Raw genomic sequence first — 23,244 nt, forward strand, 5'->3', positions numbered from 1 at the left:
TTCCCCCTTTAACCACCTAATCATGCTCCCCTTCCAAATCCAGGAAGAGAACCCAGGAGTCCTGACTCCTGGTCACCTGCTCTAACCACTAGGCACCACTCCCCAAGCTGGGAACAGAACCCAGGAGTCCTGACTCCCGGTCACCTGCTCTAACCATGAGACACCACTCCCCGAGCTGGGACCAGGACCCATGAGTCCTGACACCCAGTCACCAGGTTTGATAACTAAACCCCACTCCTCTCCCCGAGCGGCCATTGGCTAATCAGAACTAAACACACGGACCTAGAACCAGTCTTTGTCAGCTAAGCCTAACAGAGGCTGAGTCTAGGAGTAGCGCTTTTTCCTTTAGCACTTCGGGGCTAAGAAGATCATAAGAATAATGACTAGGAAGATGATCAGCTAGTGTCTTTCGTCATAAAGGAGCCAAACGCTCATTATAAACGCTTCATAAATATCGCTCAAATGCAGCCACTTCTGGGGCATGGGGAGGGCGCTGTTTACACAGAGATCCCTCACCCAGGACAGAGGTGCAGCCATCTTTGGAGTGGGGCATGGCAGCCGTTTATACAGGGAGCCCTCATCCGGCGCTAAGATGCAGCTGCCTCTGGGGTGAGGCACCACAGCAGTTTAACAGCTCACAGCAACGCTGCACAACAGCTTAGAGGAGATGATGATCCCCCTGATCTGATTGAGAGTTGAAGAGCGCCTCCTGCTGACCCCGCTCACCTACTCCCCGCAGCACAGCACCCCTGGCATTGCCGCAGGGTTTGGGGGTCAGCACTGACTGTGGAGGGAGCACGCCCCCTACTGACCACGCACGCTATTCCCTGTCCTTAGAGGACGCCCGTCTGGGCCTGAGTGAGATCCAGCCCAGCTCGCGGAAGCTCGGCTGCTGCATCTGCACAAGTGAAAAAAAGGGGCTTTTTTTTTAGCTGAGGGAGGAAGGAAGGAAGAATATATAAAAATGCCGTGGTGAGCGAGAGCGACTGTTCCCCGGGGACCCTGCGGGGGGTTACGGGGTGTCTGAGAGAGAGAGAGAGAGAGAGAGAGAGAGAGATGATAGAGGGGGTGTCTGGGAAGGAGGGATGGATGGACGGGGTGTCTGGGAAGGAGGGATGGATGGACGGGGTGTGTGGGGATGGAGGGATGGATGGACGGGGTGTATGGGAAGGAGGGAGGGATGGATGGACGGGGTATATGGGAAGGAGGGATGGATGGACGAGGTGTATGGGGATGGATGGACGGGGTGTATGGGAAGGAGGGATGGATGGACGGGGTGTCTGGGAAGGAGGGATGGATGGACGGGGTGTATGGGAAGGAGGGATGGATGGACGGGGTGTCTGGGAAGGAGGGATGGATGGACGGGGTGTCTGGGAAGGAGGGATGGATGGATGGGATGTATGGGAAGGAGGGATGGATGGACGGGGTGTGTGGGGATGGATGGACGGGGTGTCTGGGAAGGAGGGATGGATGGACGGGGTGTGTGGGGATGGAGGGATGGATGGACGGGGTGTATGGGAAGGAGGGAGGGATGGATGGACGGGGTGTATGGGAAGGAGGGATGGATGGACGGGCTGTATGGGGAAGGAGGGATGGGTAGATCGACCCAAGGGTCACGGACAGGCAGAGTGTTTCTGGTGCAGTTTTCCTTCAGGGGTCCTGGTGGGAAGTCAGCTGAGCTCCCGGTGCGATGCTGCAGCCAGAAGCACGACCCCCATCCTGGGCTGCATAAAACGGGCATCTCCCGTCGGAGCAGAGAGGATATTTTCCCCCTGTGTCTGGCCCTGGTGCGACCGCTGCTGGGACCCGGCGTCCAGTTCTGGTGCCCACGACTCAAGGAGGAGGTTGGCCAATGGCAGAGGGGTCGGAGAAGAGCCGCGAGAATGATCGAAGGGTTAGAAAAGCTGCCTTGGAGAGACAGACTCTCGGAGCTCGGCCCATCGCGCTGAGCAAAGGGACGGCTCGGGGGTGGCTCGGGCTCTGTCGGTAAGTAGCTGCCCGGGAAAGAAATATTTAATAACGGGCTCGTGAGTCAGCGGCGGCAGGTCGAACCGGACCCAGTGGCTGGGCGGTGACGCTGGACAGACTCCGACTGGGCAGGAGATGTGCGGATCTGCTCTGGGAATTGTTCTGCAGCCGGGGGATCACAATGGGCCCGTCTTGGCTCGGAATCTAGGAATTTGACACCTCGATTTCTGCTGTCGCGTTGGTTCCTTCCCCACCCCCGATGGGCGGTGCAGGGGGCCGTTCGCCCAGAGCCCACGCAGCTGTGCCAGCTCTGGCCCAGCGGTGCCCTCTGCCAGTGGCCTGGCCCAGCGGGGCCGCAGCTCTGCCAGAGTCGCTCCCCCCCCCCGCCCCCCGGCCCAGCAGAGTCGGGGCGGGGACGATGGGGATTTTCTAGGTTGCAGGGCAGGGCAGGGCTGAAAACAGCCAAGGGGCCCAGCTTTCTTCCCCTCTGTCACGGAGTGTGGGGGAGTCGGGCCCTGCACCCCCTGGCTCCCTGCGATTCACCAGGCCTCTCAGCCAGCCAGGAAAGCAGAGGGTTTATTTAGCCGACAGGAACACAGTCCAGGACAGGGTCTTGCAGGCACAGATAACAGGATCCCCCCTGTTAGGTCCATCTTGGGGCCCCGGGAGCCCCACAGCCCCCATTGGGGATCAGAGCCCTGTCTGTGCTTCCCTTCCTCCCCCAGCCAGCTCCAGTCTGCCCCACCCCCCAGCCCCTTTCCCGGGCCAGGAGGTCACCTGACCCCTTTGTCTCCAACACCTGCAGTCGCACCTTTGCAGGGAGGGCCCAGGCCATCAGTTGCTCGGAGACAGAGCGTCAGGCATTCAGGTGCACTGGCCTTGTGCTTGGCTAGATACTTAAGACCTGCCTAGGGGACACTGAGGCACCAACCCAGCATTCCCAGCCCCCAGTACGAACAGTCCCCCCTTGTCACAGCCTCCAGTGCTGGGAGAGCTGCGGGGGGAGGCCGGGGCCCGCCCTGCTCATGTGCCGGGGGCAGGACCCTGGGGCCTGGTGGGTGCAACCGCCTCTGGAGCCGCGCACCTGCCGTGGGGTGTGGGGGGCAAACCCTGCCCCAGTCACGAGCACGGCCCAGATCCCCACAGCTACGCCGGTGCCAACCCCCTGGAGGCTCTGCGCCCAGGCCCGAGCCACAGAGACCGTGGGGCTGGAACGGGCGATTTAACCCCAGTGTGGGGGATCCACCCCCCAGTTATCCAGCACCCTCGCTGGACGGCTGCAGGGGAGGGGGGTGGAAAACCCCCTAGCGGTGGGACAAGACAGGGGTCTTGGAGACTGTTACAGATCCCCTCAGAGCTGGGGCCAATAATTGGCTAATTCCAACCCTCTGCTCTTAATTAGCACTGACTGGGGGAGGGGGGGCTGGTCCATGGCTGGTCCATGTGACTTCTCTAGATTCAGCTTTAACGACCGAAGCGCCTGGAAATGTTAATTGCCGGGGGGGGGTTGATCTGTCTCTGGGGAGGGGGGAGTATTTTGAGGCGCTGCTACAAATTCAAAGGGGGAAGGATCCACAGACAAATTGACTCGTTAGTGTATCAGCCAGCACCTGGAAAAGGTGCGGCTAACGAGCACCACCTCCCACCCTCAACAGGGGAATTTATAAATAGATCAAAGGGTGGCTCCTTTCCTCTCTCCAGTGGGTCCCCCATGGGCTGCAGGTCGGGGGAGCACCTGGGACCAGCAGATGTTTTCCCTGCTTCTTTGGGGGGCTACAGATTAGAGGGGGTGACAGGGTCGGATTGGGGGCACCCAAACCTGGAGGGGTCTGGGAGGAAAGGAATGGCTGGTGAGGGGACAGGCTGAGACTGAGGGGCAGAGTAAAGGGGATTGTGCCTGCTAGCCAGGCATCTTGCAAAGCTGTAGTTGGGTGAATCCAAGGGGGGCGGGTGTCTCCATTTAAAAATGAAACAGGGAGGCTGTGTCGGGTGCTGGGACAGAGCCAGGCTAAGTCGTTCCCTCTCCTCCTTGCCCAGTTGTGGGGTGTCCCTTGGGCCCATGCTGGGGCCGCGTGATGTGACGCCTCGGCCGTGACCCCGGAGCCATGCCGAGCCTGGAGAGAAGGGAGCTGGCAGAGGCTGTTTTCCGCCACCTGCGGCGCGCTGGCGTGAGGCTCAAGCACTGGAAACCCCCCCTGAGCGACTCGCCTGTAAGTGGGGGAGCAGTGGGCCCCCTCTGGCCTCCAGGCAGCTGCGGCTGGGGTGGAGCCCGTTGCCAGCCCTGCGACGTCTCCGCGCGAGTTTCATTAACGGGGGGGAGTGTTTGTGAGCCGATTGTCGGGACTCCTGGGTTCCCCTCCCAGCTTGGGAGGAGGGAGTGGGGCCTGGTAGTTGGAACCGGAGGGGTGGGGGAGCCAGGACTCCTGGGTTCCATTCCCAGCTCTGGTTGGCAAAGTAGGGGCACCTTTATGCCTCAGTTACCCCACCTGCCATGGAAATCGGGGGCCCCCTTTTGCAAAGCTCTTTGCCAAGCTGCCCCCCCCATCCCCCTGAACCAGCCTCGGGGCGTCCTGGGAGCACAGCGCTGGGGAGCCCCCCCCGTAACCAGGTCACACGGGCAGCAGTTCCCTTGTTGTGGGCGCCGAGTGCGTGAAACCGGATGTGCCGCTTGCACTTCAAAGCAGCAGCAGCTTCTCTGACCCTGTTTCTCCCCCGTAAGCCCTGCCCCGCTGCCTAGGCCCACAGGCATGGAGCCCCCCCTTGATGCCCCCGGGGGAGAGGCCTTTGAGAGCTCTGCCCTGGGGGCCACACGGGCTTTCCCCAGAGAGGGCAGATATTGGGGGGGGGGAATGAGGGGGCCCCCTTTTATCTTCAGCTCTGTGGTGAGGTTTTGCTGTGGGGCATTGGGATGAACCAAGCTGCCTTCTGCTGACTCCAATCAGACCTGCTGCTCTGTGTCTCATACGCCCTCTACTGCCCGCAGCTCGGGGGGGAGTCTTCTTTAGGCCCGGGGCAATGGGTCAGCTGGCAGGGCGGCTGCCTGCTCTTGGCCACAGCTCTTCCACGCTGGCCGCACGGGCGCTGACCCCATCCTCTGCCCTCCAGTCCGATGCCCAGAGGCCGCGGTGATGGGCACCAGGGGGAGGGGCCGAAGCCGGACAGCTCAGAGCAACGGCCCAGTGCCAAGTCCCGTCTCTTCTCTCCCCTCTCTCAGCGCCAGGAGAAATCGCCCCTGGCGGCGCCCGCCGGCCCGTTCGGGACCCCGCTGCAGGCGCTGCCCCTGTCGGAGAGCGTGGAGGGAGTCCCGCGGTGAGTGGGGGGCTGGATCTGAGGGGGGGCGAAGGGGGAGCTCGCACCAGCCGGCACCGGTATTGGATCCGGATCTTAGGAAACGCGCCTCCAATAACTTCATGGCTGGGCTGGAGGGAGGGGAGGTACAGACCCCCCCCGCCCAGCTCGCAATGGCCCCACCCCTGTGTTTGGTAGCCCTGGCCCCACCTCATTTGAAGCATCAGGGGCAGCCACACAGGGTGTGTGTTGGTTGGGAGGGGGTGGGCTCCTCCTCAGACCCCCCCCCTTGGGGGCAACGCCCCTCCCAGGAGCAGAGCCGTGGTGGGGTCCAGCCCCTTGCTCACAGAGACCCCCGCTGTGGGGGTGTTGGTAGAGAGGCCCCATGGAGCAGTGGGTTTCAGAGAGGGGTAAATGGGGCAGTCCCCTCCCCCCAGGGCAATTGTCTCAGGCTCTCGGCAGACTCAGGCCGACGTGCTGGGGGGCGCTGACCCAGAGAGGTTCGGCCCCAAGACCCCCACAGGGTTAAGGGGGGAGGGGCTGATGCGGACTGAGAACAACCCCCTACACTGCTGCCTCCTTAGTGCCCCCCCTCCCCCGGGTCTGCCCCCAGGTTCCTGGTGCAGATCTGCGAGGCCCTGCGGCGGCATCTGCACACGGAGGGGCTGTTCCGGAAATCCGGCTCCGTGACCCGCATCAAGGCCTTAAAGGTACGTGGCCCCCTCCCTGCTCAGGGGCAGGCTCCCCCCCAACCCCTGCTCAGCCGTGATAACGAACCTCCTCCCCCACCCCGTCGCAGGCTGACTCGGCACGTACGTCTCGGCCGGCAAGCAGGCCCTGGCGTGTGGCTGATGGTGGTTAGTGATTGTGCTCCAGGCAGGGCGAGATCCGGCGCCTGTGTGTGTGTGTGTGTGGGGGGGGGGATGGGAGCCCTCCCCATGAACACTGCACCCCTCGAGCGTGAGGAGGCGCTCGGGGCCGGCAGCAGTAGTAGGCTGTTCAGCTCGGTCTGGGCCAGACGCAGGAGGATGCACTTGTAAAGCATGTTGAACTTGCAGTGGATGGGATGATCATCCCCCGTGTCCCTCTGAAACAGACATGCACCCTGCTCTAACCACTAGGCACCACTCCCCTCCCAGAGCTGCAGAGAGAACCCAGGAGTCCTGGCTCCCAGCCCCCTGCTCTAACCACTAGACCCCACTCCCCTCCGAGACCTGCAGAGAGAACCCCGGAGTCCTGGCTTCCCCCTCCCACCACACACAAGTCAACCTCTCCCTTCTTCAGTTTCACTTCCAAAGCTCCCTTCTCTCCCAGTGCCTGCTCTCGGGGGAGGGGGGAACACTGGGGATTGGGGGGACTTTTTGGGGGGCTGGGGGCCAGCAGCATCCCTGTGCCCCGGGTTTCCTGCTGCCACAGGCTGATGAAATCCAAGGGATGTTGCCACAGACCCAGGCTGGAGTCTTGGGTAACGCCCCTGCTCCAAGCCTGTCCCCCCCCCACAGCCTGGTGGGGATCTGGGGTCTTTGCTCAGCCCCTCCCCTGGCCTCCAGGGGGCAGGCAGGAGAGAGCATGGGGAGCCAAAGGGGAACCCACCCTCATGCTCCAGGGCTGGAGGGGTCAGGCAGGGGGATCTGGTCCATGCCCAGTGAGGCCTGGCTGGCTGATCCACAGGCTTCAGCTGGGAGCGGGTGAGAGAACAGGCCAGGCTGGGCCGGGCTCTGCAGCTGAGCCTTCTGCCTGGCCCTAGCGCCCATCAGCCCTGGAACGACGCTGGCCGGGAGGGTGGGGAAACTGAGGCACAGGGTGGGGCGTGAGTCCCCTGGGGTGTTGGTGGCAGATCTGCCCCGCGTCGTTCCAGGCCCAGCTGGAGGCCGGGGAGAGGTGCCTGGACTCGGCTGCCCCCTGCGACCTGGCCGCGCTGCTCAAGCAATTCCTGCGGCACTTGCCCGAGCCCCTGATCCCGGCCGAGCTGCAGGACCCCTTGTGCCGCGCCCAGCAGCACCCAGCCGAGGGCGAGCGCGGCCCCCTCACCCTGCTGCTGAGCTGCCTGCTGCCCTGCCACAGCGCCCGCACCCTCCGCTACTTCTGCACCTTCCTGCGCGATGTGGCGGCCAGGTGGGTGTGCGCCGGTGCCCCTCACTCCCGACCCGCAGCCCCCTGATGTCCCAGCCCTGGGCACCCCCCAGCTCTGCCAGCGCCCCTCACTCCCGACCCACAGCCCCTGCTACCCCGGCCCTGGGCTCCCCCAGCTCTGCCGGTGCCCCTCACTCCCGACCCACAGTTCCCTGATGTCCCAGCCCTGGGCACCCCCCAGCTCTGCCGGTGCCCCTCACTCCCGATCCGCAGCCCCTGCTCCCCCGGCCCTGGGCCTCTCCAGAGACTGCTCTCCCTGCTGGGCTGTGCAGTGATATTCAGATGGGGCTGAGACTGGAGGCACTTGGGACCCGGCTGGGTTTGAACGCCCAGCGACATGGGTCTGCTTCTGGCCATGCCCTCGCGTCCGGCTCAGCTCACCTCCCCCCCCCCTTGCAGGTGCCAGGAGAACAAGATGGACGAGGCCAACCTGGCCGTGATCTTCGCCCCCAATCTCTTCCCCAGCTGTGCACTGAGTGACGTGCCGGGCGCCGAGCGGCGGCTGCTGCTCCAGGCGGGTGCTGTGCAGGCCCTGATCAGCCACGCGCCCCACATCGGTGTGTGCACGGCCGACCCTTCCGAGCGTCTGTGTCCTATGCCCTGTACTGCTAATGGGGATTCCCCCAGAGCCCTGGACTGGCTCAGTGTCCTGGGGGAAGCTGTGAAATCGTTTCAGTCCCTGCTGAAATGTCACTTCTGGATGCAAAGCGCTAGAATGTTGCAAGCGGTTTACACGGGTCAATGCAGCAACCTCTGGGGAGGGACGAGTGGACTGTTTATCCTCGCCTGGCACTGAGATGCAGCCACCTCTGGGGTGGGGCACGGGGGCTGTTTATGGAGGGCCCCCTCACCCGATGCTGGGATGCAGCCACCTCTGGGGTGGGGTGCAGGGGCTGCTGACTGGCAGCAGGATGCTGCTCCGGGACAGGCAGCGAAGGAGGCTGCATCCCAGTGTCAGTGCAGGGGGTGTCCAGAGGAGGCAGCAGCTCAGGACACTGGGGTCAGGGCCTCCCAGCTGTGTCCTATCCCATAATCCCCTGCTCTGCTGAATGCCCCATGTCCAGTGGGCTGGTCTGACCCCCCCCCCCCAGCGTGGCAGGGTGCTGGGGCTGCTGGGGGCTCTGCCCCCCTGCTATGCTGGTCCCCCCCCCCATGCTTTAGGGGCTGGGTGGCAGCAAAGAGGGACCTGACGGATGGGAATGTCGGGGGGCTGCAGGCAGGTGGCTCTGGGGTGACGGGAAGGGGATTCTTAGGGTGTCTTGGCTCTAACCCCCCTGTGTCTCCCCTCTAGGCAGAGTCCCCCAGTTCCTCCTGGACAAACTCCCAGCTCCTGCCCCTGAGCCAGACAGCGGCCGCCAGAGCCCGGCAGGGCCGGGGGATGCCGGAGACGGGCTGGCGGAGCGGAGCCAGAGACTTCGCCGGAGGAGCGTTGGTGGTGAGCGTTGCTGGGGACAGGCAGAGAACCCAGGAGTCCTGGTTCCCAGTCCCCTGTTCTGACCACTAGTCCCCACTCCCCTGCCGGAGATGGGGCGAGAACCCAGGAGTCCTGACACCCTACCCATGGAACAAGCCCCCTGCCCTGCCACTATGCCCCACCCCCCAAGGGGGGTTCAGGAAGCTTCCCCGGGGGTGGGGGGTTGGCCCTAGTGGGCGGGGATGTGATGGGGGGACGCTATGGGGTTAAATCCGCCGTTTTCCGTCTTGCAGACATTGTGAACGGGGCCCTGACCAAGCTGCGAGTGGGGCGTGGCGCTGTGGGGCCGGGAGTGGGTGAGTGCAGGGCTGCTGGGCGGGAGCATGGGGGTGGGGGCTGGCTCGAGGGGGCAGCTGGGTACCGTGGGGCTTGGATGAGTATAAGGTGACTCGCAACCCCCCAGCTCCCCCCCACGTATATTGGGTGTCCCCAGATCCTCATCTGAGCAGCTGTGGAAAGGGCTCTGGGCATCCTAAAGTGCTTTACGCTGCGTGTGTAGAGACCCTTTGCCTGGCGCTGGGATGCGGCCACCTCTGGGGTGGGGCGCGGGGGCTGGTTCACAGCCATGCAGCAGTTTAGGACTGAAACAAAGAGCAACTCTGGGCCTGAGGGGGTGGCTACAAAAAGCCACGTTGGGTTCGCACCTTGTCTGAGCAATGGCACCTCCTGCAACGCTGGCCCCCGGGGGCTATCAGGGCCAGCCCTGCTGGCCAGGGGAGAGCCCCCTGCTGCCCCAGCCCTGCTCCTTGCAGCACAGCGCCCCCTAGCGCCGCCCTGGGGCAATGGGGCAGGCCCTGCTGGCCAGGGGAGAGCCCCCTGCTGCCCCCGCCCTGCTCCTTGCAGCACAGCGCCCCCTAGCGCCGCCCTGGGGCAATGGGGCAGGCCCTGACCGCCAGGGGAGAGCGCCCCCTGCTGCCCCCGACAGGGTCTCTTCCATGCAGCGATGGGGTGCATGAGTGGGGGGGGACCTGCTGGGCCGGGGAGAGCCCAGGGCAAACCTGGGGGACCTCCCCCAGCCTGTGTGGACCCCAGCCCCCCTCCTCTCCCTAGACTGCCCGAGCGGCTCCAGCCTGGGGCCCCAGACGACCCCCTGCAGCGCCAAGCGCAAGGCCTTGGAGGAGCTGGCCCGGGAGGCGCAGCTGGGCACCAAGAAGTGGTAGGCGGCTCCGTGCCGTTCCCCTGGGGGCCCGGGGAGCTCGGGGGGGGGGCATTTGGGGTGGGACGGGGGGGGACCGGGGAGCTCAGAGCGGGGAGGAGTTTGGGGTCTGACGGGGGCACTGGGAGCTCAGAGCAGGGGCGTTTGGTGTCGGACGGGGACCGGGAGCTCAGAGCGGGGCGTTTGGGGTCAGACGGGGGGACCGGGGAGCTCAGAGCGGGGGCGTTTGGGGTCGGACGGGAGGGACCAGGGAGCTCAGAGCGGGGCGTTTGGGGTCGGACGGGGACCGGGAGCTCAGAGCGGAGGGAGTTTGGGGTCAGACGGGCGGGCCCCGGGAGCTCAGAGCGGGGGGAGGTTGGGGTCCGACGGGGCGGGCCCCGGGGAGCTCAGAGCGGGGGGCGTTTGGGGTCGGACGGGGGGCCCCCGGGGCGCTCAGAGCGGGGGGAGTTTGGGGTCGGACGGGGGCACCGGGAGCTCAGAGCGGGGAGTTTGGGGTCGGACGGGGGCACCGGGAGCTCAGAGCGGGGAGTTTGGGGTCGGACGGGGGCACTGGGAGCTCAGAGCGGGGGGAGTTTGGGGTCGGACGGGGGATGCCAGATGGGGGGAGGAGCCAAGCTTTGGGGGGCACCCACTTTCCCGGGCGCGTCCTCCAATGCACGCTGGGAACTCCGGGGGGCGAGCCGGTTCCGGCCCCCGCTAACGCTGCCCACGCCTGCCCCTTGCAGGAGACCCGCCGTGGGGCCGGCTGGCTCGGATCTGTCCACGGACGAGGCCGGGGACCCCTTGGACCAGCCCCCGGATGATGGTATGGCCGGGGGGGGGGGGCCGACTGCACCGAGGGGTGGTAGGATAGACATTCGGGCGGCCCTAGACGTTAGGAACTGAGGTCGTTTGATCATTTCGCTAGTTACAGGGATATAAAATCCGAGTCGGCTGCGTCTGGGCTGTGTCTCAGCGGGACGGCCGAGCCCGGTTCCAGGGCCTTGGGCTCCGCGGCCGGGAGGCCGACGGCCACATCCCCAGCCCAGTCTCAGCGCAGGAAGGCGCTGTGGGGCTGTTAGGGAGACGATCCTGCCCCGACAGTGCCCAGCACCGCGCGATAAAGGAACCGACCTGCTGTCGGTTTTCTCCTTATGGCCCCCACCCCTCTGCTGCCAACCGGCCTGTTCTCTGCCGGGTCTGTCTGCCCGAGAAGGAACTGTGCCAGGAGAGCGTTCGGTAGCGTGTTGGGGGGGGATAAGTGGGTGGAGACTGAGGTGCCCGTAGCTTAGGGCTGGTTAGATACGTTGCAGCAGAGTGATTGGTTAAGGTCTAGCTGAGAATATTCCCATAGAAATTAGGGGCGAACAGGAGCTAATTGGGATTCAGAAAGGAGGAAAAGGGAACCTGGGTTTAAGGTTGCTGGACGTTCACCCCAAGGAACAGCCGATGCTTTGCACCTTTGGACTTCGGGGATTGTTGCTCTGTTCACGCGAGAAGGACCCGGGAAGTGGGAGGGGGAAGGCATAAGCCTCCTAATAAAGGGCCCCAGGCCAGGATTGGGGCCCCGTCCCTGCAAGGCCCCAGTGAGACAGTCTCTGCCCCAGAGAGCTCTGACCCCAACAGGATTTCAAACCCCGTGTTAGAGGGGGAAGTGTCTTACTCCAGCCATGCCAGGAGTCTGGCAGAGCTGGGAAGAGAACCCAGGAGTCCTGGCTCCCAGACCTGCTTGCTCTAACCACTAGAACCCACTCCCCTCCCAGAGCTGGAAAGAGAACCCAGGAGTCCTGGCTCCCAGCCCCTGCTGCTGTAATCACACCCCTCTTACCTATCTCTTCCCCCCCATAATAGACAAGCATCTATTCTTGCCCCCAAATACCAGCCCCCCACCTCTTGGCTGATCCCTCTGTCTCTCCTCCCCCAGCTCCTGCCAACCTCCCCGATGTCTTCACTGACAGCCCCCCAGAGCTGCCCCCCACCGCAGGGACTCTGCCCCCCAGTGTCAGCCTGCACCGAAGGAAAAGCAGCTGCAAGAGGCGTCCTCAGAGGTAAGGGGGGGGTCCCCCACTGGTAGCTGCACCATGTTGGGGTGCCTGCTCCTGCCCCACAGGTGTATCCTGGGGCAATGGCTGGAAATGCTGGTTCCTGAGCTGGGGGGCCTCTGTGGGGCCGGGTGCTGCTCAGACCCCCCTACTGAGACTCGGGCTGCTCATTGTGCCTGGCACTGCAGACATTCCCCACCCCCCCAACAGCTGGGGAAACTGAGGCCCAGGAGATGATGGGGGGGGGGTTGCCCAAGGCGTCCCCAAGGGAGGTGGTGGCAGAGTCTGGAATTGAACCTTGATCCTCTGGGTTCCTGCACAATGCCTGACACACATACCCCACCCTGGCGTGCGTGTGTGTGTGTGTGTGTGTGTGTGTAATCGGCTCATCCCTGCTCAGTTCACGGGCAGCATTCGAGGCCCGGTGGACGTCTCTGGCGGTGCCTTGGGCAGAGCCTGGCTCTGGGGTCTCCCCTAGACCCCGCCTGGTGCCGTGCCTGCCCCGTCCTGGGCAGCTCTCCTGATGCCGAGCTTCTTCCTGGCCAGGAAGCTCCCCGCCCGATCCCCCCGCGGCTCCCCAGCCCCATTCGAGCAGCAGGACATGGGGCGCAAATCCTTGCGCATCTTCACCCGTAGCGGGAAGGAGCTGGTGAGTAACTCCGGACGCACGGGCCCCTCTTTGGCCTAGAGGTGACTCCCCGTTAGCAGTATAGGGCCTAAGATGTGTGATGCTGCAGTGCAGGATCCACCCAGCAGGGGGCAGTAGTGATCGTGGCAGTGCAGCCCCCCCAGGCCTACCAGCAGGGGGCAGCAGTTCCACACACCTGGGCCAGCTCATTAGCAATGCCATAGCTTGGGTTGTGGAAAAGAACTCAGGCATCCGGGGCTGGGGCGGAGGTGGGGGGAGTTTAAAGGGACACGGGGGAGAACCCAGTGTCCCCGCACTACTTGAAAGGGGCCGGCCTCCTAGTGCCACGTGCCAGCTTGCTCCCGGGGGTCGGGTCAGACCTCGGAGGCCTCCCCTGGCACCTAGTCGCGGGCCCCTCCAGGCGCTTTCTAGCTGCAGCGCCGGCCCATGTATCAAAGCCGCAGCCCTTCTCCCTTTCTCCCCCCTGCAGCCTCCCCCGGACCTCGCCAAGCGGGACGCCAAGGCCCCCGAACCCAGCGGCTGGCACCTGCTGAAGAGGGTGGTGGCAGACGGCCTGGAGGGGCACCGAGCCCCACAGAACTGGGTCCTGCTGCCTTTGTCCAGGCCCACGGAGCCGGATGATGGTACAGCCCATGGCCCTACAAAGCCCCCCCATCTTCTAGGGGTGCGGGGGGTAGATAAAGGGAGTGGGGTTTGGATCAGAGATGGGGGAGGCACGACCCAGACACCATGGTGATGGGCTTGGGTGGGAGCAGCAGGGGGTTCCTCTGTTCTCCCCAGAGGGACCCCCATCAGCATCCTCGGCTGGCACCCGTCCTGCCTGCCCCACCATTGACCCGGCTTCCCCTTCCCAGTCTGCGGCGCTGGAGGGCGGGAGGGTTGCACCCCGTAACCCCAGACCGCCCCTCCCCACTGCAGCAGCCGCGCTGCATCTCGGCCCAATGGCGAAATAGCTTCCCGGCCCTGTCGTCTGTGTTGTAATCGGCTGGTTTCAACAGAGCAGGGCAGGGCGGGCCGGGGTGGGCGGGGGGTTAGTGGCTGCTGGACCTGCAGGCTCATCTTCCCCCCGCCCCCGTCCCGGGGCCAGAGAGCCTCGGCGCGCCGTGGGTCTGTTCGCACGATACCGCCACGCCGCCGGGTCGAAGATCCCAACCGCGTAGAGATCAGGGTTTGCCCATATCCAGCCCTGTCAGCGCATTAGCTGCTGTGCCCCACCCCAGCGGTGGCTGCATCTCCATACTGGGTGAGGGGTCCCTGTGTAACCAGCCCCTGCACCCCACCCCAGAGGTGGCTGCATCTCCGTACCGGGTGAGGGGACCCTGTGTAACCAGCCCCTGCACCCCACCCCAGAGGTGGCTGCATCTCAGTGCTGGGTGAGGGGTCCCTGTGTAACCAGCCCCTGCACCCCAGCCCACCCCAGCGGTGGCTGCATCTCAGTGCCGAGTGAGGGGTCCCTCACAAACAATCCTCGTGCCCTGCCCCACAGCGAGGGAACCCTGTACAAACAGCTGCCACGCTGCGCCCCCGAGGTGGCTGCATCTCACTGCTGTGTCTGATGCCGCCTCCCATGATGCGGGTGGGCCGTGACGGGGCCATGTCTGTGTTCCAGGGACACGTGCTGTCGAAGACCCCGCTGCCGGGCAGAGCAAGCGAGACCCCGTGCCCTCTGCGGGATCCGCGGAGGCCGGCAAGAAGCCGTGCACCGCGGAGCTGGACCTGGAGGCCTGGTTCGGAAGCCGCACTGGGGTCCCCTGCAGGCAGCAGCGGGCCCTGCGCAGATCCCTGAGCTGGCCGGAGGGCCTGTCGGGGGCAGAGGGCAGCATCAACGACCCCCCAGGAGCAGCCGGGGCAGGGAGCTCCCCATCCCGCCCTGGAGGAGGTGAGACAGAGCCGCTGGATGACGCGGGGAGCCGACCTGGCCTGGAGCCGCTGGGCACCCCCATTCTGTGTGTCACACCGGCCCCTGGCGGTGCTGTGCCCGGCTGCCTGGGGGCTGGGGGGGGTGGCCCGGAGGAGGAGCCGGCTCCTGGCTCTCTTGCCCAGCGTCTGCCCGGCCCCGCCGGTGCCCCCAAGCGCCACGTGAAGCGACTGACCCTGGCCTTCCCGCGCTCCCCCGCCCAGCCCGCCGGAGCCGGCACCCCCAAGCGGGCAGCCCGGGGCCGGCGCTTCGGGCGCTCGCTCAGCCATGAGAGCGCCCTGCCCCTGCCCGGCGGGGCCCAGGCCTCGGGCCGGGGCGACCCTGCCCTGCAGCCCCCCAAGAGTCCACTGAGCTACTTCCGGGCCTGTGGGCGGCAGATCTTGGTCAGCCACAAGCACCTGACCCTGGCCTTCGCGGGGCTGCGGGGCCGGAGGGAGCCGGGCGGGGCTGTGCCCACCGCCAGCCCCTCCTGCGACCCCCAGATCTCCCCTGCTGGCTACTAAACTCACCGCCAGCCGGGACTCCCTGGATCTGTGAGGGGGGGCACAGTCTGTCTGCTTGGGCTGGTGCCCCCCCTTCCGGGGAGCAAACTGGGGCCGGAAGTTTGGAATCCCCTGGGCTGCGGCTGAGCGCTCCCCTCGCTCTCCGGGTGACCCAAACCGGGTGGGGCTGACGGCCGGGCACCGCGGCTGCCTCCCCTTAGCAGCCGTGTCCTCGCCTGGTCCTGGCAGGCAGAATTCTCTTTGTGCACTTCGTCCCCCGGCCGGCACTTCCCAAGCCGCTCTGCGCCCTCGCCCGCTGGCCTCTGGGAACTGGCTCGTCCTGGGTTCAAATTCCCGGCGGAGAAATCGGCCTCGGGTTTTTTTACCCTGTAATCTCCTGGTACCAGCTCCTCACGCCTGGGTTTCTGCTGCCGGCTCTTTCATGCCTTGGGCTGCAGTTCCTGCGTTTCGCTGTGGGGTGGAGGGGGGGTGAGAGCACACTGCTTGTTTCTGGAGACCTGATACGTATACAAAGTGTAGGGACTGTGGTGTCTTTTCCCGAGCTGGGGGCGTGCGGGGTCTCCCCTCTAGTCACACTCAGTACTTCCGAAAGCCAGAAGGCCCATGGGGTCGATGTTTCTTTCCTTTCAAATGTTTAAATTTCTTCCAGAATAAAAGTTTTAAAAAACTTTTTCCCCCCTTTTTCCACCCAAAGAAGTGGTGGGGTCGGCACAGACTGTGGAGCCCCTGGGGTGTTGGCTGCTGGGTTTCCTGCACAGGGTGGGATCTCGCTGCTGCTGGATTGAGGGGGCTGGGATGTGGGGGAGAGGGGGGAATTGTTTGATTTTTGTAACCGATGGGAGGCTGGATTTTTACAGGCCAGGGGACGTGGATGGACAGAGCTGTGCCACTGGCAGTGAGATTAGGGCTCCTGGGAGATCTGCACGCACCTGAAATTTCAACAAACCCGCTGGCCTCCTTAACGTACCGTGAGCTGGGCCCCCCAGCGCTCCAAGCCCCTGAGGGGGTGAGGAATTAACCCCCCTCCCTGGGTATAGATGAGGAAACTGAGGCAAAGCAACTTCCCCGAAAGCCCAGTTCCCCTCCTGGGGCTGAAACGCAGGAGCTTAGAGCAGGGGGCTGGGCACCAGGACTCCTGGGTTCCAGTCCCAGCTCCAGAAGGGGAACTCAGTGTTGGGGGAAGTCCCCAGCTCTGGGAGGGGTGGGGGGTGAGCTGGGAAAAGATTCCAGGAGTCCTGGCTCCCTGCCCACTCCCCTCAGACCCCCCCTCCCCTTCCCAAGCTAGGGGAGAACCCGGGGTCTTTGGTCTCTTGCCCCTTGAATGTGGGAGGAGAGGTGTGGAGCTGTAGGGCGGGGGTGGGGCCCCCCATCTCGTCCAGTCCCAGGGTTGGCCCCAGGGCCGGGCCGGTAGGGCTGGAGCCCAGCGGCTCTGGGGTCTGGCTGTGCCCTGAGATCTCTGCAGCCCACAGATGCCTGGGTGCGTTACCCAGCTGCCCCTGCTCCTAGCATGCTGGGGCTGGCCATGTTCCCCCCCCCCGGGGGGGGAGAGGGGGAGTGTCTCCCTGCCCCATGGCCAGGACCCAGGGCAGCTTTGCAGCAAGCCACGAAAAAGCCCCATGAGCTGGGTTGTACTAAAGGCCTGATTGGGGGGGGGGGGCACCATAACTCCAGCTTTCCACTATCCCATCTTCCTGCCCCAGCGCTGGGAGAGGAATGGGCCTAGGGCCCATGGGGCGGCCTCGATCCCAGCTGGGGGTGGGGGGGTGTTTCTGGGCAGCGCCTGGCATGCGGGGGCCCTGATCCCAGCTGGGGCGGGGGGTTGCCCCGTGTCTTCCTGCCAGGCATGTGCCCAGAGCTGGGGGCCAGGATGGATTTATTTGATTTCGGCTGCTGATCTGCAGCGTCACCCAAGTAGCACCCCGTGCCCCACGCCTGTCCTTGGCTCCCTTCTCCTAGGCTGCTAATTAACGACCCAGCCTGATTGATTTCCACCCCGGGCGCCCTCTAGCGACCTGCCCTGCAGAGCAACCTGAATCACCAGGCAGGAACTGGAGCCCGGCTCTGTATTCAGGCCCCAGTTTTCATAGCTGTGAGGGGCACCTGCCAGCCCCCTGGGACCCGGTTCAACGTTGAGTGTGGTGTGAGCGTATTTCCCCCCCCCCCCCCCGTGACTTTTCTCTGATGTTGCAATGTTAAGACAATATTTTGGTATTAGTTCGGGCTCACTCTCGGTATTACTGGAGCCCCAGGGTGCCAGGCCCTGTACGAACAGAACAAAACCCCGCTCCCCTTCCCTGAGCCCTTCCGGTTGTCGCCGCCACCAGGGGCCAAGAGCTGGGTGCGTGTGGCCAGCTGGGAAACTGAGGCAAGGCTGAATTGCAGATCTGCCTCTCCAGCAACCCAGCCGGGGGGGGGGGGGCTGAGCAGGGGTGGGATCTGGACTCAAACCCCAGCCCGTTCACAGACCCCCTTCTCTGCTGCATCATCGTGTTGTGCCTCAGTTTCCACATCTACGCAAGGGGCCTCATAGAACAGCCTCAGACTGGAGCCTGATTTTTAGCAGAATTTCTCTCTCTACGCCTGCTACTCCGGCCGCCGCTGGACTGGCGTAAAGGGACGTGTGTGTGTTTCCCTTTCCCGGGTGGGAAGAAGCCCTTGTCATTGATCCCCAGGGTGGGGCTGCTGGGACAGCCCCTGGGAGGACCCCTTCCATCTGTCAGCCCCCCTCTGGGTCACTGGGGTCAGCCCCTCGGTTTCAGCGCCTCCAGCCCCCCTGCGTCATGCCGTGAGCTCCCCTCAGAGCCGCACCCCTAGCACCTCTGGGCCGGCGGTGTGAAAACGGCCGAGGAGCCGGGACGCAGCGCAGGGAGCTCTGAGCTTGGCAGAGGGAAGGGGACGCTGCAGCCACTCCAGCAGGAGCTGAGCAGAGCCTGGGCCTGTGTCTCTGCCTCGTGCCCCTAATTCCAGCCGACTAAGCCACCCTCCCCGGCCTCAGTCCTTTGCTCCTCTTCCCGGCTAGCGAAAGGTCTGGCCTAGCTCTTTGTTCTCCGGGGCGGTGGTCCCAGCGGGGCGCGGGGCCCAGCTCCCAGCCCTCAATTGCACCCTGCAGCCATTAAGCCACCGTTTCCCTTCACCTAGTTAAACACTCAGTCTATTGGGGAAACTGAGGCACACACGAAGGGCCCGGTGGGGTCCGTGCAGCAGGGGAACACCTGCGACGGGGGCGAGGGAGCTGCTGGCCAGGTGAGGCACCTGCCTTAGCTCCTAAACCAGGGGGGGAGCTGAGAATAGAACCCAGGAGTCCTGGCTCCCACACCTCCCCCACCCCAGCTCTCTTTCCCAGAGCAGGGGAGAGAACCCAGGAGTCCTGGCTCCCAGCCTTGCCCTGGGCTCTAAGCGGGGATTTCCTGCAGTCCCACTAGACTAGGGCAGCCGGGGGGGGGGGGCAGAGGAGCCACTCACCCCTCCCCCTCCCCACACTGGGGGCCAGGGGCCCCTCCCCTCAGTCATTGGTTTTCTCCTTCCCTCCCTCTGCACCCGCTCTCTGGCCACCTGCCCCCCCTTCTTTGGGCTTGTTTCCCCCTCCCCCTCCTGCCGCCCCCCTCCCCCAGACTCCCCCCCATCCCGGCTCTCAGCCTTGCCCCCCCCCAGCTCCCCCCTCCAATCGGCGGCGGCCGGGGGCGGGTCCAGGGCCGCTCCCCGCCCGCTGCGGGCAGCCCAGCCCGGCCCGGCCCGGCCCCTCACTCCCGGCTCTCCCCGCCGAGCGGCCCGAGCCCCGCAGCCCCCCGCAGCCATGGCCGAGGGTGGGGGCGGGGAGGCTGATGTGCAGTTCCTGCGGACCGTGAGTGGGGGCAGAGGGGGCAGGGGTGAGGGGAGCAGTGGGGATGGGGGAAGGGGTGAGGGGAGCGGTGAAGGGGGTGAGGAGGGGAGCAGTGGGGAAGGGGGTGAGGGGTGAGGGAGGGGAGCAGTGAGGAAGGGGTGAGGGGGAGTGGGGGAGGGGCAGAGGGGAGCAGGGGTGAGGAGGGGCAGTGGGGAAGGGGTGAGGAGGGGGGCCAGTGGGGAAGGGGCAGAGGGGAAGGGGTGAGGAGGGGGCCGTGGGGAAGAGGGGTGGGGGGGAAGGGGTGAGGGGAGCAGTGGGGAAGGGGCAAAGGGGTGAGGAGGGGAGCGGTGGGAAGGGGCAGAGGGGAAGGGTGAGGGGGCAGTGGGGAGGGGCAGAGGGGAAGGGGGTGAGGGAGGGGGCAGTGGGGAAGGGGCAGAGGAGGAAGGGGTGAGGAGGGGGCAGTGGGGAAGAGGGGTGGGGGAAGGGGTGAGGGGAGCAGTGGGGAAGGGGCAAAGGGGTGAGGAGGGGAGCGGTGGGGAAGGGGGCGCTCGGGACAGGGCACAAGCAGGAGAGTGGCCAGAGGAGATGGGGGCAGGGCGAGCCCGGCGTGTCCTTGGGGTCCCTCTCTGCCTAGCGGTGGGGAGGGGCATGGGGCCGGGAGAAGAGACAGGGTAGCGGGGTGGGGGGTGTAGCGAGTGTATGGGGGGGAGGGGAAGGAGCCTGGGGGGCAGAGATGGGGGAGGGGACAGTCGGCGGAGTTGCCGTGAGCCCTGTGATAACCAGCCCCTCCATGGTGACATGGGCTAATTAGCTGAGCTTGGGGGGGGGGCAGAGGCAGTGTAAATCCCATGGGAGTGCGGAGAAAGCAGTCGGGGGGGGGCAGGGTTTGGCTCAGCCTCTCCCCTCCATTCTCCCCCCACCCCAGGTCCTCTCGCTCAGGGCCTGGGGAGCCAAGGAGCCAGTGGCTGCCAACAGGTGTCATTGGCGGGGGGGGGGGGGGGGCTGGTTCCCACCCATCCCCTGTTTGGCTCCCACCCACCCAGGGGCTTTCCAGAGCTGAGCTGTGTTCCTGGGAGAGCTGTGGGGTGTCTTGCACCCTGGCTGTGCAGCGCCTGGCACAACGGGGCCTGATCTCTGTCCGGGCCTCTGGGGGCTACTGTGAAACACCTAGTAATAGCCCTGTGCAATCCCCTGGGTGGCTACTATAGGCACCCGGTGTCACTTCTCCCCGGGTTGTGCTATTTGGTTTGTGCAAGGAAGGAGGGGTGTGCAAAGTGGGATGCGTGTGCAAGGAAGGAGGGGTGTGCAAAGCAGGGCACGTGTGGGAGGAAGGAGGGATGCATGAAGCGGGGTGTGTGCGAGGAAGGAGGGGTGCACGGAGTGGGGTGCACGAAGCGGGGTGTGTGCGAGGAAGGAGGGGTGCACGGAGTGGGGTGCATGTGCAAAGAAGGAGGGGTGTGTGAAGCAGGGGGTGTGTGCAAGGACCCTCAGCCGCCCGGGGTTAACGCTGACTCCAGCTCCCCGAGCTCTCAGGTTTCTGGAGCTTTATATAACCGGGCTGACAGCTGGCTCCATTCATCAGGATGGCTGGAATCTGGGGGGGAGGGGGTCACTCGTTCACCCAGCTGGGGGGAGGGGAGCTCTGGGGGGCAGCCCCATGGAAGCGTTGAAGGGCCCGCGGGTGTCGGAGCCCCGAGGAGCCCCAGTCTGGGTTGTGGCCTGTCTGGGGGGTGCCTTGGCTGGGGCTGGAACTGTCTGGCTCCTGGGTCCTGGCTCGGGGGATGTCGGTCCCTGGTTGCGCCCTGGGGCAGGGACGAGGACTGCCTGGGTGGGGGGAACTGTACCAATTAATAACAAATCTAAAGTGAAATGAAACCGATGGGGGGGCGGAGCATACGGAGGGGCGGAGCTTGGGACAGGGTGTGGCATGTGGGGGTGGAGCTTGGGACTTGGGGGTGAGATGTGGTGTGGGGGGTGCATAGGGCTTGGGGTGGCAGGGAAAGGGGGCAGGTTGGGAGTGGATGGGTGGGGTGTGGGTGGGGCTTGCCCCACGGAGGCAGGAGGCAAGGCGGTGGGGAAGGGGTGAAGAAAGGAACAGGCCGGGCGGGGGGGGACTGAACAGAGGGGGAGGAGGGAGGTGTGAGGCTACCTGCGCTGGTGGGGAAGGGGAATCCCCATTGCCTGTCCTCTGGTTTTGGTAGCCGGCCTTTCTTTGTTTGGGAAATGGCTTTCCTGGGATGCAGTGCGATAGGGGAGGGGATGCAGTGCTTGGAGCAGGGCTAGCTGGGCTGCAGTGTGGTTAGGGATGCAGTGGGGGAGCAGGGCTGAGATGTAGTGTGGTGGGGGAGCAGGGCTGGGATGCAGTGCGGTGGGGAGGGGATGCAGTGGGGGAGCAGGGCTGAGACGCAGTGCGGTGGGGAAGGGACACAGGAGGGAGTGGGATTGGGCTGCAGTGCGGTGGGGAAGGGATGCAGTGGAGGGAGCGGGGCTGTGATGTGGGGAGGGGATGCAGTGAGATGGGGAGGGGATGCAGTGGAGGGAGTGGGGCTGGGATGCTGTGATATGGGGAGAGGATGCAGTGGAGGAGTGGGGCTGGTTGGGATGCAGTGGCGGAGCGGGGCTGGGATGCTGTTATGTGGGGAGAGGATGCAGTGGAGGAGTGGGGCTGGGATGCTGTTATGTGGGGAGAGGATGCAGTGGAGGAGTGGGGCTGGTTGGGGTGCAGTGCGGTGGGGAGGGGAGGTAGTGGGATTGGGATGTAGTGTGGTTAGGGATGCAGTGGGGGACCAGGGCTGAGATGCAGTGCAGTGGGGAAGGGACACAGAGGAGGGAGTGGGATTGGGCTGCAGTGCGGTGGGGAGGGGATGCAGTGGAGGGAGTGGGGCTGTGATGTGGGGAGGGATGCAGTGTGGTGGGGGAGGGGATGCAGTGCAGGGAGTGGGGCTGGGATGCTGTGAGGTGGGGTGGAGATGAGGTGGGGGAGGGGGTTCAACGTGGGGCGTGGTCCCGTGCCCAACCCCCAGGCAGACACACTGCTCCTCCAGCGCCCGATGGCACCAAGCAGCCCCGATCCCCCCCACCATTCCCCATGGCCTCGTGGGCTCTGCCCCCACTATAACTGATGCCCCTTTGGCCTGGCACCCTGTCGGCCCCTGCCCCATGGCATGCGCCAGGGGCCAGCCCTCAGCTCCACCCCAGCCCCCTGGGTCACTCCCTGCTCCGGCCAGTTCCCCAGCCCTGTGCTAAGACCACTAGCCCAGGCTGCCAGGGAGCGGGTGGGACCCCGTTCCTCATTAGCAGGGGACGCAGGGTCACGGCTGGGGCTGGGCTCCCCCTGCCCCTGCTGGTCACTGCTAGCGGCTCCTGGTCCCAGAGAAATTCCCGCGGGGGGACAAGGCTGCGGCTAAACTCACAGGGCCCAGGAAATAACCTGGAGGGAGCATGGGAGCCAGGACTCCTGGGTTCTCTCCCCAGCTCTGGGAGGGGAGTGGGGGCTAGTGGTTAGAGCAGGGGGCTGGGAGCCAGGACTCCTGGGTTCTCTCCCCAGCTCTGGGAGGGGAGTGGGGGCTAGTGGTTAGAACAGGGGGCTGGGAGCCAGGACTCCTGGGTTCTATCTCAGCTCTGGGAGAGGAGTGGGGGCTAGTGGTTAGAGCAGGGGGGCTGGGTCAGAGGTGGGGTATACACCATATTCTCACAGCTTGCATTCAGATGCGTCTGTGCAGGTCTCCGGTCGGCCGGCTGCTGCCCTGGTGCTGGGTGCCCCCAGCAGGAAATACAAGGACTTTGTTTCATTCTCTGAAAAACGACAGGGCTTGGGCGGGGGGCTGTGTCCTAAATTCAGCTCAGCTGTTGGGGGGGGGGGAGCAGCAGGGAGAGGAGGAATCTGCTGCTGCCTTTATTTTTCCTACCAGTTTGTGTATGAAACCAAATATCCCGCCTGCCACCCGCCCGTGTGACACTGCCACACAACCCCGGGAGCAGCCGCAGCTAGGGGGAGGGGTGTGGGGACCAGTGGTCAAAGCAGGGGGGCTGGGAGCCAGGACTCCTGGGTTCTGTCCTCGGCTCTGGGAGGGGAGTGGGGCCAAGCAGGAGCCAGGACTGTGTGAGTGTCAGTGGGGAGGGTTCGGGGGGGTCCCCCCCATAGGCACAGACCGCATCAGCAGCAATGCGCTTAGCTGGGTTTGCAGGAATGTGTCTGACAGGTGCAGGCTCCCAAAATAAGCTCCTGGCCTGAGCTGCGGGGGATGGGAGCGATTGGGGGGGGATCCCATTTCCTCCCAGAAACCCCCCCAGACACCTCTGCCCTTAAAAGCC

General features: G+C 65.0%; 2 protein-coding genes across 4 annotated transcripts in view; both read left to right on the top strand.

Annotated features, from left to right (window-relative positions):
- The first annotated feature begins 3,648 nt into the window (after positions 1 to 3,648).
- LOC120388234 (rho GTPase-activating protein 24-like) lies at positions 3,649 to 15,778 on the top strand. 3 transcript variants are annotated; one of them, XM_039509914.1, is made up of 14 exons: positions 3,649 to 3,690; positions 4,006 to 4,178; positions 5,183 to 5,277; positions 5,870 to 5,966; positions 7,115 to 7,371; positions 7,789 to 7,946; positions 8,681 to 8,824; positions 9,097 to 9,159; positions 9,914 to 10,019; positions 10,745 to 10,824; positions 11,923 to 12,046; positions 12,587 to 12,689; positions 13,159 to 13,312; positions 14,299 to 15,778. In XM_039509914.1, exons 2-14 carry the CDS (start codon positions 4,074 to 4,076, stop codon positions 15,108 to 15,110), a joined length of 2,298 nt encoding a protein of 765 aa, XP_039365848.1. In that variant the 5' UTR covers positions 3,649 to 3,690; positions 4,006 to 4,073; the 3' UTR covers positions 15,111 to 15,778. The 3 variants fall into 3 exon arrangements, with proteins under 3 accessions (XP_039365848.1, XP_039365850.1, XP_039365849.1); XM_039509915.1 differs by lacking the exon at positions 3,649 to 3,690 and adding an exon at positions 3,691 to 3,818; XM_039509916.1 differs by lacking the exon at positions 9,097 to 9,159.
- Positions 15,779 to 18,870: 3,092 nt separating this feature from the next.
- RYR1 (ryanodine receptor 1) overlaps positions 18,871 to 23,244 on the top strand; it is a 109,006-nt gene continuing 104,632 nt past the window's right edge. The window contains 1 exon segment of the mRNA XM_039509927.1: positions 18,871 to 18,951. Within this exon segment, the coding sequence (XP_039365861.1) occupies positions 18,904 to 18,951 (48 nt within the window). The 5' untranslated portion in view covers positions 18,871 to 18,903.

Source organism: Mauremys reevesii, linkage group 22, assembly GCF_016161935.1.
Source record: "Mauremys reevesii isolate NIE-2019 linkage group 22, ASM1616193v1, whole genome shotgun sequence".
Taxonomy (NCBI): Eukaryota; Metazoa; Chordata; order Testudines; family Geoemydidae; genus Mauremys; species Mauremys reevesii.

Bases quoted from the DNA above. Each gene is read 5' to 3' on its own strand.
- LOC120388234 (XM_039509914.1), top strand. From the start codon at position 4,074: ATGCCGAGCCTGGAGAGAAGGGAGCTGGCAGAGGCTGTTTTCCGCCAC. The intron at 10,825-11,922 runs GTATGGCCGGGG...CTCCTCCCCCAG, and splicing joins GGACCAGCCCCCGGATGATG to CTCCTGCCAACCTCCCCGAT. The intron at 12,047-12,586 runs GTAAGGGGGGGG...CTTCCTGGCCAG, and splicing joins TGCAAGAGGCGTCCTCAGAG to GAAGCTCCCCGCCCGATCCC.